At 38.9% G+C, this 21,817-nt stretch overlaps 1 protein-coding gene across 1 annotated transcript in view; it reads left to right on the top strand.

Annotated features, from left to right (window-relative positions):
* The window catches only part of ABCA12 (ATP binding cassette subfamily A member 12), a 793,480-nt gene that overhangs the window by 391,589 nt on the left and 380,074 nt on the right, over window positions 1-21,817 (top strand). The window contains exons 37-38 of the mRNA XM_044075367.1: window positions 4,013-4,205; window positions 16,963-17,102. Coding sequence (XP_043931302.1) covers window positions 4,013-4,205; window positions 16,963-17,102 — 333 coding nt within the window. The remainder of the gene's footprint in view (window positions 1-4,012; window positions 4,206-16,962; window positions 17,103-21,817) is intronic.

Genomic DNA, 21,817 nt, shown 5'->3' with positions numbered 1-21,817 from the left:
AACTAAACAATACTGTACACACAGTTATGGAGAACAGCGACAATACTAAACAGCGTTACATGACTATACATGGAATTAAGTGTTGCTTTCTCCAAGATATTAATGTTGGCAGCCTTGCTTGTTGTTGTTGTTTTTGTGTCTTTTGGCTTTTCCTGGTTAGGGGTCGCCACAGCGGAACGCTGGTCTTCTAATGATTGGCAGTAGATTTTTACGTGTCGAGTTGCCAGCCCTGACGCACAGCCTTCAACGAAGGTACGCCCATTCACGCATGTCACCACATAGAAGACGCTCTAGCTGAGAATCGAACAGGACAACATCTTACTGTGAGGTGACAACGCTACCGCAGCACCACCACCACAGTATCTAAATAATATAATAATAAATCCCACAATATCCAGTAATGGTCCCTCTTCAAAAGTTATGTTAGTTTAACTCTCCTAAGTTAAGATGCAAAGCTGGAAAGCTACAGTGTATGTGTACTCATATGCACATGTTCATAGGAAAGGTGAAGAGCTACAGTTTATGTGTGCTCATATTCACATATTAATAGGGGTATGTGCCCATGCATATGAGTTATTTATACTGGGTAGCTTCTGAGCACCCCCTACATATTCTGTTCTGTTATATACATCTCTTCCGCACTCATGATTCAATGTAGTCCTGAATCACCTATAGAAATTTTCTAATTTTTTTTTTATATAACCATATGAACTACATGCTACACATGAAAATTCACTCCCTGAGAAAATCAGTTTAATTCAACATGATGGAATAAAATGCTATAAAATCCCAAAATCACATTAATTAGAACATCAGCCTCTTCTAAAAGGTCTTAATAAAACATATAAATTGAATGCATTTAAAAGCTAAAGTTAAATGCATTTAATCCAACATGTTTTATAAAAAAGAACTATTAAGTTACTCAAATCCAATGTTTTTCCCTTGTACTCCTGCCCTCCCCCAATGATTAAGCGAACTCACATGCGCAGTGAGCCACAGTTAGCTGGAAGCCTGCAAAACTCATAAATTGTCTCTGCGAGTCTGGCGGGAGTAGTCCAGCTATAAAAGGCTGCGAGACAGTAGTCGGTCACCAACACTACTCAAATACCCCTTCCCTAAGCCACTGACATTAAATGAAAACTTGAAGCTCCTTTACTTGGTTCCATCATAATATACCTTGCCCATTACCAAATAGCTACATAGGAGTATAGCAGTAAATGATTCAGTACTACAGACCCCCCCACTAACAAATGAAGTCTACCAACAGGCTCACAGCAGTTACACGTACACAGCAAACACAGCCTGACAAAGCCATAAGTGAAGCGAGTACAAAGGCTCAAAATAGAAGACATGCACCAGCACCGATGAACAACACCGCTAACTGACTGTTACCAAAACACCTCAAGCCTAACTTCCAATATGGCTCTTATCAATTTAAAAGATTTATAGCACCACTTTTTTTGTTGTTTTGTTTTTTTTTTTTGTTTTTGTTTTATATTGTCTTGATTTTATAATATCAGTTAAAGCCCCAGAGACCATTCCTTGGCCGCAACACATTCTGGCAGTAACCTTATACAGTAAAGTGAAGTCCAGCAGGCTTATTCCATTAAGATAGAATTGGAACTACTCATAATACAGTTACTCACCTCTTGAGCTATATAATCCTGTTGGCTTTGCCCATTCAAGTGGTTCCACAGCACCCATACCGTAAGTATCGCCTACTCCCCAGTAGCTCCTCATTGCAGTGCTAAAAGGCTCATGCCGATTCTTAACCATACTGCCTTTTATGAGTGGTAGTGGATGTATTTATGTATTTGCCTTTTAAGATTCAATACTTACTCCTGTTAAATCTGGACAAAACCAAATTGAAGGTGGGAGTCTTCTGTATTCTGTCAAAGCAACCCCAACCACCATGTAGTCACCCCCCCCCCCGGATCTGACCTAAATGGGCCCTTTCACAAACTATCCAATGCTCTAATTGGTGGGACAACCAGCAGAAGTAGGAATGATTGTTAAATATTGCTCCTATAAAACTAGAAAGGAGCTATTAAGCATGCCATGCCGAATTATTATTATTATTATTATTTTTTTTATACAAAGTCTGGAGAGTTGACTGTTGAAAGGTCTGATGTAGCACAAAGTTGATCCTCATGAATTATGCACCGCACATGCATGCCAAATCAGCCACCATTACATGGGAATGCCTTGTGGCATGAAAACACAACAATAAGACGTACTGCTCGACTGAAGACTACCAAAACACAGAACCACACTGAGTAAGTAGCCTACCCCCACCACCATCACTTAAACTAAGCTGCTGCATTCACCGCCCCAATGCCATTCCGTACAACAAACACGTACGAATCTTGAGCACCTCAACGGATGCAGAATATACTTTTGCTTAACTACCTCCATTCACCCATATCTTTAATAGTAAATTAGACGAAAGAAAAAAAAAGATTTATAGTAATACCCAATATTTAATCCCAACCACTGACACCAGTCACCTCGTCATTTAAACCTACCCAGCTAGATATTAATGTTCAAATTAATGCTAGTCTAATTGATTTAACCTACCCCGTTCCTCCCCACCTCTTAGCAAATTAACTGTAGAAAACTTAGAACCCCGATGTACTAACATCACCATTAGGACTACAAAAGAAAAACCTAGTATTAGAGAGAAAAAAAATATACTGTAAAGTACTCACTTCATTCTTCATAGCAATACTAACCCAAGGCCTACCTATTCAACAAAGTTCTTACAGGTCATCACAGATGTAATCCGGCTCTGTAGCAAGTTCATGCCAAAAATGTGACTTGTACCTCAGTTACACTTGACAAAACCCCTTAAGCCCCTCCCTACCCTTACCTTGTTTCCTCCTAAACATCACTCCATCCCATTTAACCCTATCCTTCCCTTATCCTCTTAATTCCTGCTACTCTATTTATCTAACCCCACTAGAAGATGTCCCAGGACAAAATGGTCTGTCCCAAACCTCATTTCATTGCAATCTAAGCATGTCTGCTCAGGCTGGAGGGTTGAATCTGATTGCGGCCCATATAGAAGAGTGAAATGAATAAGAAAAATGCAATTAGCCACATATATACATAAGCATTTGAGGAAAACAGCACATAGTTATTGATTATAACATAACACTACATGAAGAAACTATAAATATGTATGCACTCAGACACATATTACAGAAGCAAAATATAATTAATAAGAATTAAAAGGAAGGCCTTTGCTCATACTGAAAGGGCCGTGCCTTCATAATTAGTAGTGATATGATCCTTTTCAGAAGTATCAGTGAGATAATTCAGTGACAACAGTGGTTCTCAAAACTGCCACGTGTTCACTTATCATGCTCTTAGTAGCTTCTCCTGCCTCTCAGGACTCTAGAAGGTTTTATCTATTGAGTCTGAGGAGCCTGAATAAATTTTAGACCAGTATTTCTCTCATTTCAGTTCCAGACTGTTCTGCATGCTATTAGGGTCTCAAGTTTTCTGATGACCCCATAAGAATCATCTAGTCTGACAATTTTAATTCATTTAAACATGATCCCAAGAAGAAACAATATCATTATAAATATCACTTACATTAATTCAGCCTATACATTCCATAGCATTGCACAAATAATTTTATAAAAATACATTATAAAACTATAAAAAATGTAACTGTTTCAAAATAGAAATGAACAAGATGAACTTTTTAAAACATTTCATTTATAATTTAACATAGATCATACTCAACGCAGAACTGATTGAAATAAATTTAAGTCTGTTCTTATTTCCAGCACCCATTGCCATACCAGCTCACTTACACATCATTATGGTCCTTAAAACTCCCATGTTAAAGTAGAAGTTGTTTCTCTCATTTGTGGACTTGAACAAAAATGAAAATGTAATTCTTTTTACGGATGGTCAAAACAATTAGCCCAGACATAACTGATGTATAGCAAAAATGTGTGCTAACATGATCTCTTTTCATTTTTATTTTGCTTGTGTTCTGCAGTCTGCACGGCGAAAAAGAGCAACGTCAGATAATGCACTCTATTCTGTAATTGCCCAACGTCTGTGCTCTGGAAACATACAGGCTTTACTTCAAACTGCACTGCCGACAGAACGAGCAGCAGTAGTGACTACCAACAGTACAAGTATGACAAATGAGGAACTGATTCCAATGTATGGCTTCCCTTCCAACTCAAGTAAGCTAATCAAAGTTTCCTTTTTTATATGATCATTAATGTTGTTTCTTCAGTTCACATTTACTTGTCACAGATCAATGCAAAGTCATGGTGGCAGCTGGATTTCATGCTTTTATTTTGCCTCTGTTTGATTGGGTGAATATTATCAGGTAACTCAAGTAATCACCTCTGTGTTCTGCAGGGTTTAAAGAAAATTCTCTTTTTTTTTTCTCTCTTCTCTTCTCCTGACTCTTTGCTGGTCTGTTCAAGTCTCATCTTAAACTTGTAATCAGATTCCAGGAGCCAGTATATTAAACTATGCAAAGGTAATACAAGCATGCATTTAACTTTACTAGCACATACTGAAATGGAGATTTTGGCATGACATTTATTTATCACTTTTGCTGCACTACAATAAAATGCATAATAATGGGAGCATAGCTTTAGCTTGTATGCAGACTGTAACTTAAGAGTTTGCTCAGTAAAGTTTTAATTCTTTTAAAATGGGTATGGCCTCTCATTTTTAAAACTAACAATGAACAAGTCAACAGGAAAGGGAAACCCTGATCCTTGTCTGGGAATTGAACTTCAGGTCCACATACCTCTCAACCTCTTAGGGCAAGAAATCTGGACAAAGGCATTGGTAAAAGTGGGACAAGGGTCCAAAAGTAAGGACAATTTTTAAATATTGCTCTTACAAACTTAGAAAGTTGATAGAATAATGTGTTTTGCATTAGCATGAATTTTCTGAAGAGTATAAAGTCTGAAACTCAAATGTCTGCAGTTTTTTCTAACTTCAGTATTTAATGATTTGCCACTAATTTGCCAGAAAACCACAACTTATGAAAAATGGACCAACAATATGAAGCAAAAATTTGGACATTCTGTGAAAATCTGTGCAGATGAGAGGTATCAGGACTCACTGCATTCTTTGCGGTTGTCAATGCTTCTAGACTGACAAGCAGTCTCTGGAAAGATAAGAACCTGGATTTCCCCGATAGCAGTTTTAACTTGCAACTGGGAAGTCACCATGAAGATGATTTTAAATACTCATGCATTCTATGCAGTGCAAACAATGGACCTAATGTTGTATTAACAGTTCAACAGGAAAGGAAAACGTTGACCCTTACCTGGAATTTGAACTCAGAGCTCATCAAAACCACTACCATATTCTGTATGGTTCATACGTTCATATTTCCCATCCACTCATCATGATTTCTCTTGAAGAATGTCAGTGAGGTGCTCTGCTTGATGTGTATTGGAAGTCTTTTCCAGAGCATGGGCAGTCTCTGGGTTAAGAAGCTGTCCCTCCAGTATGTTCTGTTGATTGAGGTAGTGAGGTTGAGATCAATGGAGTGTGTGGTGCAGAGGAATTGGAATTTTTTTTAGATGCAGCATATCTAACAGGGTTGAGTCAGACATGGCTTTGTAAATCAGGCAGAGATCGCCTCTAAGTAGGTGATATGAGACAGAGAATAGCTGGTGTTTTTTGAGTCTGTCCATATAGGTCATGTGATTAAGGCCCAGTATCCTCTTTGTGAAGTAGTTTTGTGGTCTCTCCAGTTGTTGCAGGTGTCTGGTGAGGTACATGCCAAATGGGGCGTTGTACTCAATGATTGGTCTTATGAGGGAGGAGTACAGAGAGATGATGACCTCCTTCTTCCTGGATGCAAAATCCTTAGTAATGAGATGTGCCACACAGAAGGATTTTCGGACCACAGTGGCTATGTGGTAGTCAAAGGAGAGGTTGCTATCAACCTGTGTTCTCAGATCTCTTATAATGCCTTCAGTGTTTATGTGGTAATTCATGGGAACTGAGTTTTTTTCAAAGGGAATGACAACACATTTTTTGGCATTGAGTTTTAGGCCATGGTCTTGACACCAATTGTTGGTCTCGGTAAGGCCTTTTTGTAGGATGTCTACATTTGGGGAATTAATAATGGCTCCTATCTTGTAATCATCTGCAGACCTGGTCAGCCACAGGTCCTTCCTTTTGGCCTGGACATCTGAGGAGTAGATGCCACACAGAAGAGAACCAAGGACCGATCCCTGTGGGACTCCACTCGTGACTGGTTAGCAGTCTGACTTGGAGTCTGCTACTTTCACGCTGTGGGTTCTATCTGTGAGCCAGTTTGACACCCACCTAGTGATATAGGGGTTGATGCCTAGTTTACTGAGTCTAGCTATGATTCCAGAGTGGAGAATGGTATCAAAGGCCTTGGCTAGATCGAGGTATTCTGTATGGAATATCTTGCCTTCATCCACAGCTCTGGTGACTGACTTGAAGAAGTTGACCAGGTTGAGCAGGCATGATCTGCCCTTCACAAAGCCAAATTGGGTGGGATCCAGAGTTTGAGATTCCCTATATCCTTATTTATCAGGTCCATGATGATTCGCTCCATAGCCTTTAATATCAGACTCGTCAGGCTAATGGGGTGATAGTTCCCCGGGTCTGTAGTCACTTCCCCTTTATGGAGAGGGATGACTGAGGCAGTGTGCTATTCAGTAGGGACAAAGCCTGAGGTGAGGCTGTGTTTGAACAGAGCACAAAGTGTGGTGCCAGTTCATTTTGTAGTTCATGTAGAACACAGCCAGGGATATTGTTGGGTCCCATGGATGGTGTATTCTTGGCCTTGGACAGTACAGTTTTAACCTGCGCAGCAGTAATATTGGGTGCGTGGCATTCTTCTGATATTGTGCTTGGTCCTTTGGGGGGGGTAAAGTTGGTACTGAACCTATTGGCCAGTATATTGGCAATATCTGTTGGCTCAGTATAAGAGGTACCATTGTGCAGTAGCTCAGAGCAAACCTGGGTATTGCCGTGGAGATTCTTGACATAACCATAGAAGGCCTTGTGATTATCATTAGTATCTGCTGCAATCTTGTTTTCATAGCTAACTTTAGAGGATTTGATGAGAGATCTCAACTTTTTGTTGAGGCTAATAAGGGAGTTTTTCCAGTCTTGGGACTTCACCTTTTTCTGCAACAGTTTCTTTCTCCTGTTGTAGAGTTTGTTTATGACAGGGGACCACCAGATTGGCTTTCTTTTTTTGGAGGAGAGCGTCTTGGTTCTGTTTAGTATTGCCAGTTCCATCCATTTGTGCACGTGTTTGTACAATGCATTGATGTATGATTCGGCAGTCATGCCTCCATTCTCCATTGGCATGGGTGTGTTGAAGTTAGCCGCCTCTGTTTTTAGGAGTCCAAAGTTAGCTTTGGAACAGTTTTTAACTGTGGTTACTTTTGCGGGGGGTGTGGGTGGGGTGTGGATATCCATGGTGATTAGCTTATGGTCAGATCTAACCAGGAAGGAGTTGACTGTTGGTGTAGAGCAATGGTCGCCCATGTTAGTGATAACCAGGTCAAGGATATTGCCCCTGTAATGTGGGTAAGAATGAGCTGGTCCAGGGCATTGGAATGAATTAATTCCAGAAAACATTGGGCAAGAGTATTGGTTCATGAATAGTTTTCGCAGTTAATGGAGGGGTAGTTGAAATCACTCAGTATGAGGGTGTTAGATAGGATCCTAATATTGTCCGTGGTGCTTAGGAATGTGGAGTGAGAGTCTTGGGGCATGGTTGGGGACCTATAGCAGGCTACAACATGAATCTCTGTCTTACCCAATGTTACTTGTACCTGAAGTATCTCTGTTGCGTTATATTGGGCTACCAGTCTGGAGGTGTGCATATCCTTTATGAATATTGAGACACCACTGTTTTTGGAGCTTCATTCCAAGTTTAGAGCCCGAAAGGTGTGAAATGAATTATAGCCTGGTAGTGCAGGGGTGCTTTCTGCTGCCTTGAACCAGGTCTCTGTTATGGCACAAACGTCAATGTTCTCCATTTTAAGGAGTGATTCAAGAGAGTGCATCTTGAGATTTAGCCTTCTAGCATTGAGCAGGATGACCTTCAAATTGCATTTTTTATTTTTAGCAGTTGCTGTGGTAATATGGTCCGTGGAACACTGCCTGAAAAAGGCACAATAGGTGTGGCAAGAGCCTTGGCCAGTATAAGGAATCCCAGGGGTGACAGGTGCAGGCCATCTCTGGCAAAGCATTGAGGTCTGTCAATCATGTCATCCCAGACAGACAGATACTGGATCCCCTTATAATGACACCAGAAACTTAGCCAATTGTTGAAGTCAATCATTTTCTTCTTGTACTGTGGTATCTGCCCAAGTGTGGGCGACAGTAGTATGCTGCTCAGTGCTAGGGACATACTGGCCTAGGCCACATGATCCGAGAGTTCCTCCATGTCTCTTTTCATGTAGTCCAGGGAGGCACGTCTCAGGTCATTCAGGCCATATATTTATTTGTTTATTTATTTATTGATGTTTGTTTGCCAAGTAAATTGGTCTGTTTGAACTGCAACCTGGGCTTTTAGAGTAGAAAAAGACATCAGTTTACAATAATACACCTAGAACAGTATTTCACCTTTCAATAATACACTTAAGACAGTCAAATTGTAGTGCTGCTATGTACATAGTTAACTAAAACATATCGGTAAACTCTTGCAAACAGTTGCTTTTGAGTATATACATATAATATCTTGAGAACTGCATATAATATTTGCAAATATGTGTATAAAATTTGCAAATGCTATATATATATATATATATATATATATATATATATATATATATATATATATAGCTAAACTCACTAAACTAGGTATAAATCCTTACTTCACAAAATGGGTTGCCAACTGACTCACTGACAGAACCCACACTGTAAAAGTTGCATACTCCAAATCTGACTTCATTCACTGACACTGACATATGGAGTACCACACGGTTTAGTCCTGTGACCTTTCCTGTTTGGTATCTACTTCTCTGAAGTACAGGCTAACACAGAAGGCCTCTGGCTAATGAAGTTCACAGATGACTACAAACTAGGAGCCATAGTCGACTCTCAAAATGATGTGGACATACTACAGAAGGGCCTCACTGAGACAGATGCCTGGTGTCAGAGGCATGGCCTCAAGCTCAATGCCAAAAAGCGCATTGTCATCCCCTTTGGTAAAAGCTCTGTACCCATGAACTACCACATAAACGGCAGTCTACTTAACACTGAATGTGTGATAAGAGACCTTGGGACCATGGGACATATGGTCTGTCTGCTATTACTATCACATATTGTTTAGATCCAAATTTATATGCTTCTTTTTCTTTTAGCTTCATCTGTTGAAGACATATAATCTCTGCTTTTTCCTTTCTAATTCTTTGTAATACACATGTTCTACAGATAGTACGTAAACTTCATCCCACCAGTGTTCTATGAAAAACTTTTATAGACCCCATAGCATACTTCTCAACTGTCCAGATTTTCACAGAATGTCCTGATTTTTACTTCATATTTGTGGTATTTTCCTCATAAAAGTAGTGGTTTTCTGGAAAATCATTGAGACTTGAATTCATTAAATAATGACAGATGTAAGTTTCAGACTTCATATCCTTCAGAAAATGCATGTTAATGCAAAATCTTTTATTCTATCAACATTCTAAGTTAAATCGGAGCAATATTTGAAATGTGTCCCTATTTTTGGGTGTTTGTTTAACCGTTATTTTTAGCTTTTGTCTAGATTTCTTTGCTAATAGTTTGAGATGTGTGCCCCATAGGTACTCTGACCAAGGGCCAAATGGAGGTGCTATCCAGTGTATCTATGGGCTGGACCATTTCCCTTCCAACAAAGAGGATAGAAAGTGTTTCCAGGAATTCCCTTGGACTAGGGACACTTGCATCCAGAAAACAGAGTCCTAGCAGCTTGTACGATAAGAAGTAGGTCAATGCCCTTCTTCCCCATCCCCCATCTTTAACAGAAAAAAATCTGTTAATTTAAATTCAAATTCCAAGCAACGTCTCCTAAACAAGCTACATCAGTAGACAAGTGCCTAATTAATTATGATAAATTGCCGTTTATCAAACTCACCTCCTCCTTGAAAAACATCCACTGTATGGGTAGTCTGTGGGCAATACTAAAACAAAAATAAAAAGAAAGCTGCTATGGTGTAAAGATTACCAAAACAGTAATTTAGGGTATAGCTCAAAACTATCACCCAAAAGGAAGAAAAAGAAAAAAATATGAATTCATAGTAATCTAAGTTTGTCTTCTCACCCTGGAGAGTGAAATGTGGTTGGGGCCCTTCTAAAGGAGTCTCACCCTGGAGAGTGAAATGTGGTTGGGGTCCCTTCCAAAGGAGTGAAATAAAAGAGTAAAAATGGCACTAGCCTCATATATACAGATTTCAGAAAACAGCACATCGTTACTGATTATAATATAACACCACCTTGCTTAACGCCATCTCACATCTTAAACAAACACAAAAATTAGTACATGTAAATAAATATTACAAAAGCACAATATCATATTTTAATAAGAATTAAAGCCAAGGCTTTTATTAACATCAGAAGGGTTCTGCCTAATTAATTAGTAATGGAGTGATCCTTTTCAAAAGAAACAATGAAAGAATTGAGTGACAACAACAGTTGTCGTAACGGTCATGTTACTTGTTCACTTATGTTCTTATCAAGCTTATCTGCCCCTCAGCCCATTAGCAGTTTTCATCTACCAAATATGAGGAGCCTGAAACAATTTCAGAGCAGCATTTCTGTCATTTAGATCCCAGAATTAATGAAATAGATCCATCGGGGTCTCCAGTTTTCCCATGATCCCATGGGGCTTGTCGATTCTGCCATTGTGATAGACTCTGGGCTCACTGGGGGATTCATCATCTGGACTAACGGGTAGGTTCAGGGCCTTCCAACAACAAAGCTCTCCTCTGAGTCTCCTTTAATTCAATAGTAGGAAAAGCCTTTGCTGTTGTAACTGTTGATGGTGAAGTGACGCAGAAAGAATTTTCCCTTTCTCTGGCAATACAGTCTGCCTTGGTTGTTTTGCAAAATGGTGATATAGACAGAGAAAGGGGCCAGCGCCTTTTTTTCTTGGCTGTTCCCACTTCAGTTCCTTTTCCGAATAATATATATATTCTTCTCCCCTTTCTGTTACTGGCAGGAGAGATCTAACATGTTGCACAAAGTTTTCAGATTCACACTCATCATGGAACAGTACCTTGGCACCCTCTTTTGCAGAAACTCATATCACTGGTAATTTAAAACTGTATACAAGTCACAGTCCATCAGTTCTGTCTTAAAGAGGAGCATCTCCTGCTATTGTCTAGAGAGTCATTTAGAAACGTCAGCCCCACAAAAATTGAAAGGCTCCCACTTTGTCAACCCCTTATTTTTCCTGCTAAACTGAATTAACCAGCCTTTCAAACTTGCCAAGTGAAAAGCAATCAAAACTTGGCACTCTGGAGTTTTGTTTGCTCACCAATAACCCACTCTGAATCCTTTCTATGGTCCTGTCCAGATAAGGGGGGGTAGTGGAATCACTTTATATATATTCAAAATAAAACTTTTAAGACATGGTAGCAAACACTGGAGGGCACTACAGACACTCTCTCATTGATCCAACACAACCTGTTTCTCAGGTCGTCTAGTATATTTACCTGGATCAGTGCATCATCTGTTAGCTGTTGACAATGGGTCAAGTTTAATTTCAGCTCTTCTGTTAACTGTTTCTTAAGTTCCTCCACCCTTCTGTCTCTAAGCTGCTAACTCACAGTGATTGGACTCCAGATCTGCACTCATTAGCAAAAGTCTGTCAAATAATCACAGGATCATAGGAGATTACTAGGCTATTGGCCCTAAGGCCTCTAAAAGCCTAGTCATTTTATACTCTTGTTCCCTTATAGTCTATGCTTGCGAGCAAATTCAAGATCAGCACTGGGTGACCCTGTCTAAGAGTGACATAGGCGAAACCTCTGCTTTAAATTTATGGTTTCCTATTCAATTATCCAGGTTATGCTTAAATAGGATCATTAATGAACTCTGTTTTACATGAATTGGGAGTTTGTTCCAGAAGAGTGGCAACCTCTGGGAGGCATATCTGTCTCTCCAACAGGTCCTGTTTATATTGCAGGCTAGGTTAAGATCCCTAGAGTGAGCAAATCTTGTCCCATTGGATATGTGGATGTGCAGCAGCTTCATCAAGGCAAGGTTTGAGACTGCTCTGTAAGCCTGGTACAAGTCGTCTCCAAGCAGTGTATACGATACCAAGGAAAGTGATAGGGCCTTCAGTCTGTCTGTGTAGATCATGTATTGTAGGCCCTGAATTTTCTTGGTGAGAAACCTCTGCAGTCTCTCCAATTGCTGCAGATGTCTAGTGAGGTACATACAGAAGTGGGCATTGCACTCTATTATTGGTCAGATGAGAGCCAAGTTCAGGGGAGTTATAACCTCCTTAGCTTTGGATGCTATACCCTTGCCTATGAGGTGTGTAACATAGAAAATCTTCCTTACTACTGTGAACATCAGTGGATCAAAGTTAAGGCTGCTATCAACTTGTATTCCTTAACCTCTCACCACTGGGTTTGAACTTAGGGGAGATATTAATGTTGTAATTGTTAGGGGATTCTCCTTTGCCTAAGGGGACACTAATGCATTTTTTGTGTATAGTTTAAATCCATGGCTTTGACACCAATCATGTGTGTGTAATCCAACTTTGTAGTATGTTGATATCTTTGGGGATTTGATGATTTCACCCAGTTTGAAAACCTGGTAAGCCATAGGCCATCTATTTTCACCTAGAGGTCTGAAAAATAGATACCAAACAGTAGGTGCCCTAGCACAGGTCCCTGAGAAACACCACTGGTAATAGGTTTGCTAGTAGAGGTGGTATCCCCAATTTTGACTGTATATGTTTTGTTTTTGAGCCAGTTGGCAACCTATCTAGTGGTGTAAGGGTTAAACCCCAGCTGGGTGAGTTTCTCAATGATGCCTAAGTGAGAGATTGTGTGAAAGGCCTTAGCTAGGTCAAGATAGGCAGTGTGTACTGTTTTGCCTTCATCCAGGGCCTTAGTGACATTCTCGAAGAAGTCCACCAGGTTTAGTAGGCAAGATCCACCCATAATGAAGCCAAATTGGATCAGGCCAAGAATTTGAAAGTCACCTATGTCCTTGTTGATAAGATCCACGATGATTCTCTCCATGGCCTTGCAGATAAGACTGATTAGGGATATGGGTGCGTAGTTCCTGGGGTTGGTTGAGGGACCCCCTTTGTGCAAGGGGATTATGTTTGCTGTTTTTCACTCAGATGGGGCAAAGTCACTGCTTAGACTGAGATTAAGACTGTGCTCAGCAGTTCCATTAACTCCTATTTTAGACCATTTAATAAGCAGCCTGGGATGTTGTCTGCTCCCATAGTGGCTGTGTTTTTGGCAATGGAGAATGTGGCTATGACCTGCTCTCTGCAGATACTAAGCAGAGGACTGGTGACAGCTATGTTATGGGACATGATTGGTGGGGACAGGGGTGAAGTTTTCATCAAGACTGTCTGCTAGCAGGTTGGCAATGTCCTCAAGTTCAGTATAAGGTTACCATCCACAGCTAGCTTGGCACAAAGCTGGGCCTTCCCCTTTACATTTCAGACATAGCTAAAGAATGCTTTGTGATTTCTTTAGCTACAGATGCTAATTTAGCTCCATAATCAGCTTTAGAGGACTTTACAAGATGTTTAATCTGATTGTTTATGTTTTGTAGGGAGTTCTTCTTTTGCTGCGATTGTTCCCTCTTGTATTTTGACAGCAGTTTCTTTCTCTTATTATATAACCTATTTATGCTGGATGTCCACCAGGGTGGCTTATTTTTCTATGAAGATCTTGATTCGTTCCAGTACAGCTCTGTCGATGCATTTATATAGGTGTTTATACATGTGTACACCTCAGTATAGGGGTCATTGCTGTCAGTGTTGTCAGGGAGTCTGAAGCTATTAATGCCATCACTCAGTAGGCTATAGTTTGCTTTGGAGAAATTTTTTAACCTTTTTGCTCCTGAGAGTGGGTCGGGTACAATCATTAATTCAAACAAGACTGATTTATGGTCGAGTTTTACCAGGGAGGGCCCCACACCTGGGGTGGTGTAGTGATACTCCATGTTGGTGAGCACTATGTCAAGAATGTTAGATCCCCTTGTGAGGGTACTTTTGATCTGCCCCAGAGCATTTTGTGTTAACAAAGTCCAGGAACCTTTGGGCAAGCACTTCTATGCTCATATATGTTACACAATCATTGGAAGGATAGTTAAAGTCACCCATGACCAGGGTGTTTGGCTGTACTGAGAGTGACTGAAGTAGGTCCAAGTTGGCTGCGTCACGTGGTTTTCGTGATTCATGGTAAGGGACCTGTAGCTAACAATGATGTGAAGGGGGGTCTTTCCTACTGTTAGTTGGACTTGGAGTAAATCTAGGGAGTCATACTGTTAAATGAGTCTAGAGGTGTATATGTCCTTAATGAAGACGGATACTCCTCCTTCCTTGTTTTTTTCACATTTGTTGTGTGGTCTGACTGTGTGGAAGGCATTGTAGCCCTGCATGGCTGAGGTACTGTCTAAAATCTTGAACCATGTCTCTGTGGCTGCACAGACATCAGCATCTTCCAGGGTGAGAAGTGCTTCAAATGAGTGCAGTTTTTTATTTAGACTCCTAGCATTAAGCAGCATAACCTTGAGTTTGTTTCTGGGGGGTATTTTTACATCGGGAATTTTGTTCTTATGACATTCCCTAAAAAAGGCACTGTAGGGGAAGCAAGTACCTTTTTCAGCAACCTAAAGCCTAGAGGCAACAGTTGAAGACCATCTCTGGCAAAGCAGCTTGGTCTTTTGACCATATCATCCCAGGCTGTCAGTTACTGGATCCCCCTGGACTGACACCAGAAGCTAAGCCAGTTGTTGAAATCAATAATTTTTTTTGTTTGTATTGTGGCATCATTCTGGGTGAGGGAAGAATGCTGCTTAGGGCTATGGACATACATGCCTGGGACACATAATGGGAAAGCTCCATCATATCTCTCTTCCTATAGTCCAGTGATGTACAGCTCAAGTCATTCACTCCAACATGGACTATGACAGAGTCATAACAGTACTTGTTGTTGAGAGATCTGAGTGCGTGCGTGTTGTGGCAAATCCTGACATCAGACAGGCAGCTGACTGTGACCTTCTGCTTGTCCAGCCTAGTGAGGGGGACATCTGTGTGTATCACTTTGGAGTCACCTATGACCAAGACATTTGGTTTAGATATGTTTTGCCTTAGGGGCATATTGGGTGAGACACTGATGTGTGTGCTATTATGTATAGTGGGCTCTGTTGAGACCATATTGTGTGCAGAAGGTTTGCGCTTTGGAGGTCTTTGCTCTTTTGGTATATTTCTACTGAGTACCTCCCATATGGAAGTTTACGTGTCATGTGCTTGGTATGTGTGGGAGTTGGAGTGTGTGTGCTAATAACCTGCTTGGTATTTGATTTGTTGTTATGTGACAGAGATAGAACATTGATTCCAGATTCATAATACACTGTAGATGCATCTCTCACATATTGCATTTGAATGTTTTAGGAGTAGTAGCTTGTCTGTATACATGAGGAAATTGCTACATTGCCTCAGGATGCCCACGTCAATCTGGCTGGCTGGAGAATTTGTGGGAAACTGACCTTCCACTTTGACAGGTGTATTATGTAATAATTGGTGGAGAGTGGGCAAGATGGACTGGGTTCTGTTGTAGAACTATTAAAATCAGCTAATGTATGAGAGGTTTAGGAGTAGAAACATGCAGCAGCAGCTCAATAAGCACAGCTGGGTTAATCTCTGAGCAGCAGTGTGCAACTGCATTGCTCACTGAGAAGCGGAGAAGCTAGGAGGGTTCCCTAGCAGATATATAGGAAAATTCGACTTTTTAAACATTTGTGTCTATACACAGCAGTGCTAACCCCCATTGTGTGGTGTTCAGCTATGTGCAAATGCTGTTTAAATAGCAGCTAAGTAAAAGAGTTTTAAAGCATTCCAACCAATAGGAAAGCCCAAGACTGAGCCTTGTTTCAACAATCCCCAACTCAGATGGGTTCTTTGCTACACTCTTCTGCCACAAGGGTGCAGGAGAGCCCTTTTAATGTAAGATGGCTGTCTTTTTTGCTCAGAAAATGCCACACAGTCTTGATCAGCAAGTCTGAATCTAGTCTATGCTATAAATTGTTCAAGTGCTATAAAGAGGTAGTGGAAAAAATGCAGTCACAAACAATAAAAACAGCTTAAAGTAGGTGTTAAACAGTTGCAAACAGTTTAAATTAGCAAAAACACACAGTGTTGAAGAGGAGAAATAACCCTGAAAAGTGCACCACCAGCTTGCAAAATACAGTACATTTCTCTGAAACTCACTGCACAATAAATTCTTGCACTTAAGCCACACAACCACCAGTGCAACGATAATCTGTAACAATGCACATGTACACATATATATATATATATATATATATATATATATATATATATATATATATATATATATATATATATATATATATAGATATAGATATAGATATATACAGGGTACATTTAATTTCTTGGATGGCATTCAACAACTCACTTTTATGCAGTCTAAAAGTTGGTATATATAACTAGTAGTGGTGTTTCAATGTTTTGCAATTCATTGTATTTAAGTCAGAATTAATGAATTTTATCCGGTATTTATCCTCTATACACACACACAAACACACACACACACACACACACACACACACACACACACACACACACACACACACACACACACACACACACACACACACACATGGTACCAAATATCATGCATCTGCTTCCAATTCCTTTGATAAAATATACTGTTGTAGTTGTTATTCACCTTTTATCTAAAGCTGTCTTTCATTGGTTTCCCATAGCTCCATTCTGTGTGAATCTCTACCGCAATGTGGTCAACTCTCCTAATGGCAAGACTGCTTGGAAATATATGAACCTCCTGCTACATGGGCAGATTCTGTTTACACCAGTAACTGACTTGACAATGAAAATCATAGAACAGGTATATGAGAATATTTCTAAAGTGCTTAGTGGTTTAATGTTCTATCCCTTTCAAATATACCTAATTTATTCTCTTATTACTTGCTGTATTACTTACTTGAAGAATAATGCTGTAATTAAATAAAACATCAATATGCTAGCCTAATCTTTCAAAGTAAATGGCTGTACGGGGTTCAAGGATTTGAAGTAATGCTAAAACAGAAGGCACGATTAAAGATTCCCCTTAGCATGGGATTTTGCCTGTTGTAAATATATCAGGAGAAATATGGTTTCACTGATATGACATCCAGTGTGTGTGTGTGTGTGTGTGTGTGTGTGTGTGTGTGTGTGTGTAACTGTGTAGGTTTATGTCTACATATTTCTTAACTATTTAAACTTAACTATTTAAAAAAAATAAAAAATATTTATCTTTAAAGGCTAGGATTTAAGTATCAGTTAAGATCCTGAAAGAACACTCCTTAAGCATGCTAATCTGACTTCAACTCCTATAGGACTTCTATGGCTTAACAGTTCATTAAAAAGAGTAGGGGGGTAAGTGTAAGGGGAATCTTGAATCTTGCCCCTAAATGTTTTAAGCCAATGTCCATTTCAAATGTGAGAATTAAATCCCGTACCTTGTGGCTGTGAGGAAAACACCTTTAAAGACTATACAACTGCCATCACTACCATCATATATATTGTATTCCTTTTTAGCATAATTTTAGTTGAACTATACTGCATTTGCTGGCTTCAACTGTAGTTTTCTTTCAGTACAACACAACTTGCTACAAGTCTTTACAAATGCATTGTACAACCACTTTACATCACAGAATATGTAAAATTTGTTCTTAAAGATTTGAAGAAATACTGTAAACTACATAATTCTGACATTTATGGTATATACTACTTAAAATGTACAGTATTAGTGCATGGCATCCAGTTTTGTCATTACATTGTATTTCTTTATATATCTATTTATTTAATATTCAACTGTTTCGATAACATAAGCTGAGGGAGGGCCTTTAAAAAGAACCTGAGACCTTAAAACATATTCTTGGAACTTGAAATATGTAAGTACAAATACATATCAAACAGAAGACATATGAAGAAGAAATATGGACATGTGAAAGAAAAAGATATTTAATATAGTACAATATTTATGCAAAGGAGAAAGCAAAACTAATCAATACAAAAAAGCAGCACCAAAGATATTTGACGAGAAATATAGGCAAAGGCATAAGGACAAGGAACATTTTACAGTTCAAAAAAATAAGAAATCAAAGAGGAAAAGTAGAAAAGAGGATTAATAATGGAGACATTAAAGAAATAGAAACTGAGACTATGGAGTACCTGCAAAGTCAAAGATTTAGTGTAGAAAATCTAACTCTGATAACATCACAGCTGGATAGAGCAATGGATCCCCAAATTAAGAAGAAACCAGTGGAGTGAGAAACATCTCATCAGTTGCCCTATGAAGATCCTTTGGAGCCTTCAGTAGGAAACCAGTATAAAAGTTCAATTGGAGTTGCACAGCAAGGGAAGAAACAGGAAACTATGATTACTCTGATACAATCAATGTTGTGGAGTGATAAACCAGTGAGTTCCCATATGAAAGAGCAACAGATGACACAGGATGAAACTGAAGAGAATGTGCCACAGGAAGATGCTCTGCAAGTTTCTGTAGAATGCTCAAAGGAAGTGGGGAACAAAGAATTTGCCTTCAGTTTAGAAGAAAATGATATAAGAGAAGAGTTGCTTGATTTAATAGAGATGGGCAGACATATTAAGATCAATGAAAGAAATAGACTACAGAAAGTCAATAAAACCCAAAAGATAGAAGTTTGATAAAACAGACAAACACAGTAATTTGGACTGTTCATAGAGATTTATGCGATATAACAGAAGCAAATAGGATGCATTGCTGTGCAGCTAAATTAATAACAGATAAAGTCTTACCACCAAAACACAGGACAGTAAGAAAAAGGAAGGGGAGAAATCAAATGTCATCATGATAGTATCGAATAGAGAAAACTATAAAGCAATTTAAGACAAGAAGTGTCACTGTTAGAAGAGCATAGAAGAGGGAACATATCAAAAAAATACTCAGAAAGATGGATGTGATAAAAGCAATGCCCAGTATCAGAACAGATCAGGCTCTATTGTTCACTATAGCAAATCATAAACTAAAAATATCGGCACAGACAGGAAAACTTAAAAGATATGCAGATAAATATAAAGGAAAAGTACATAATAATCAATTTATTGATGACCCAAAAAAGTTTAATAGAGAATTGGGGAGCAAGGCAAAAGGAATTGAAATACCACCAAAAAAGAAGACATAGATATGTTTTGGAGAAATATCTGTGAAGATCCTGTGGAACATAACCAAGATGCTAAATGGATAGAAGAAGTGAAAGAAAGAATAAAAAGTTCAAATTTGCAAGATATGAAATGGGATGAAGTAATAGCCAGAGAAATTGAACAAAGTTAATAAGAGCTCCTAAATTGAAAACCCCAGACCCAGATGCAGTTCTTAACTTCTTGCTAAAAGTATTTACATCTTACATGAAGATTTAGCCATGAGTAAGAACTATTTATATGCACACCCCAAACAAATACCAACCTGGTTAACAACAGGAAAAACAATACTCCTACTTAAGAGCAAACCTGCAAGCTATCCTGAAAACTGTAGACCGACAACGATGTATAAACTATATACTGGAATTGATGCCAACAGAGTTTATAGTCATTCAGAAGAAAACTCAATCATGGCAATAGAATAAAAGGGTAACAAAAAAAGTTATATGGAACAAAGGATCATCTGTTGTTAAATTAAGTCATAATAGAGAACTGTAAAAAAAGGGAAGAATCTAAGTATGGGATGGATAGATTACAAAAAAGCATCCTACATCCGTGGATAAAAAAGTGCTTAAAATGCATAGGATACATACTACACTGATCGATTAGATTGCAGGGACCATGAAACAGTGGCAAAACACATTGCAGTTAAACTATGGTAAAGGACAAATTATTATTCCAGGGATAAAACAAAATCAAAGAAGGATATTCCAGGGTGACTCTTTGTCACCACTGCTCTTTTGTCCAGTCCTTAACCAATTAAGCTGTCTACTTAACAACTTAGGTCATGGCTACAATATAGCTCCCAGAAAACAACAAAGTATAAAGACTTCTCATCTTCTTTTTGTGTATGATTTAAAACTGTATAGCTCATCAGATGAGGATCTGAAAGCACAAGTGTGAGTGGTCAAAACTTTTTCAGATGAGATAAGAATGTCATTTGATAAATGTGCAAAAGCAACTTTAAAGCAGGAAAACTGCAGCGCCAGGAAAACATCAGTTTGGGACAAGAATGTGATATAAAAGAACTTGAGCAAGAGGAAGTGTATAAATACTTGGGAACTGAAGAAGGATCAGCAGTAAAACATTAGAGAATGTGAATAAAACTTAGTAAGGAATATTTTTGAAGACTAAAATTTACTGAAAACAGCACTGTCATCTAGGAACAAAGTCCAAGCAATAAACTAATTTGCTCTTCCTGTCCTAATGTAGTTTTGGAGTGATAGGCCCCAAAAGGTGTTGGATTGGTTAGACAGAAAACAAGAAGGATGCTCCATGGTTATTAAATGATTTGTAAAAATTATTGCTTACCGAACTATATATTCCTCATTCTGAAGGACGTATGCTCCTCCTCAAAGATGATTACATGTATAGAGCTGCAATTATAGTACATATCTGATGACCTCACAAGAACCAAACATAGTGAAAGTTTTAAAACATGAGAAGAATAAGCCTAAGATGGCTTCCCTACTTAGTTTTGCAGAAGCATATCCATGTCAAGCAGGAATGGAAATCAAACCAGAAGTAGATAAACATCAGGCAGCAACTGAATGTGACAAAAAAACTAAAGAATGAATATGAGGTAAAGGATCAGCTGAGAAGGCAAAAAATGTGTAAAATGCATCAATATAGTTGCAAGTATAGAAAACTCTTGGAACAACCTCATGTTGATTAGGAATGAATACAGGAATAGTTAAGGAGAGGTGAATTTTAACCAAAAGACCAAAGGTTAATATTGGTGGCCCAATATAGTGGACTATGCTCATATTGGTTTACAAAGTCTATTGAACATGTGGGAGAAACAAACAAATGTAGGTTTTGTAAAACAGAACTGGAAACATTCACCCGTCTTGTTGCTGGGTGTGATATACTAATGGCAGAAGGACTGTATACTGAAAGGCATAATAATGTGGCAAGACTGTTGCACTGGGGATTGTACAAACATTATAATATTGAAGTAGTTGAAAAACATTGGAAACATGAGCCACAAAGCATTACAGAAAATGATGAAGTTTATATTACATGGGATAACCCACTACAAACAGTTCAAAAACAGGTGCAAGAAAACCAGATATAGTAGTCCATGAAAAGAAGACAAAGGTAGTATTGATTGTTGAAATCACCACACCCAGTGACTACAGTGTCTTATGTACAGAGAGACACAAAGTCGTAAAATACCATAATTTGCAGACAGAAATAAAGAAGAAAGACACCCAGACAGTTCCAGTAGTAGTAGTAGTAGGAGCAACGGGTCTTATAAAAAAGAATCTACAATTGTATTTAGATATGTTACCAATGCATGTAACTCCATATGAACTGGAGAAGGTGGCATTACTGGGCACAGTGTGGGTACTGCGAAGAGCACTTCTGGCTGACATC

Source organism: Protopterus annectens, chromosome 6.part1, assembly GCF_019279795.1.
Source record: "Protopterus annectens isolate FY-2018-M chromosome 6.part1, PAN1.0, whole genome shotgun sequence".
In the NCBI taxonomy this organism is placed as follows: Eukaryota; Metazoa; Chordata; order Ceratodontiformes; family Protopteridae; genus Protopterus; species Protopterus annectens.
Note: the sequence above shows the minus strand (reverse complement) of the source record. Positions and strands in the feature narration are given on the sequence as shown.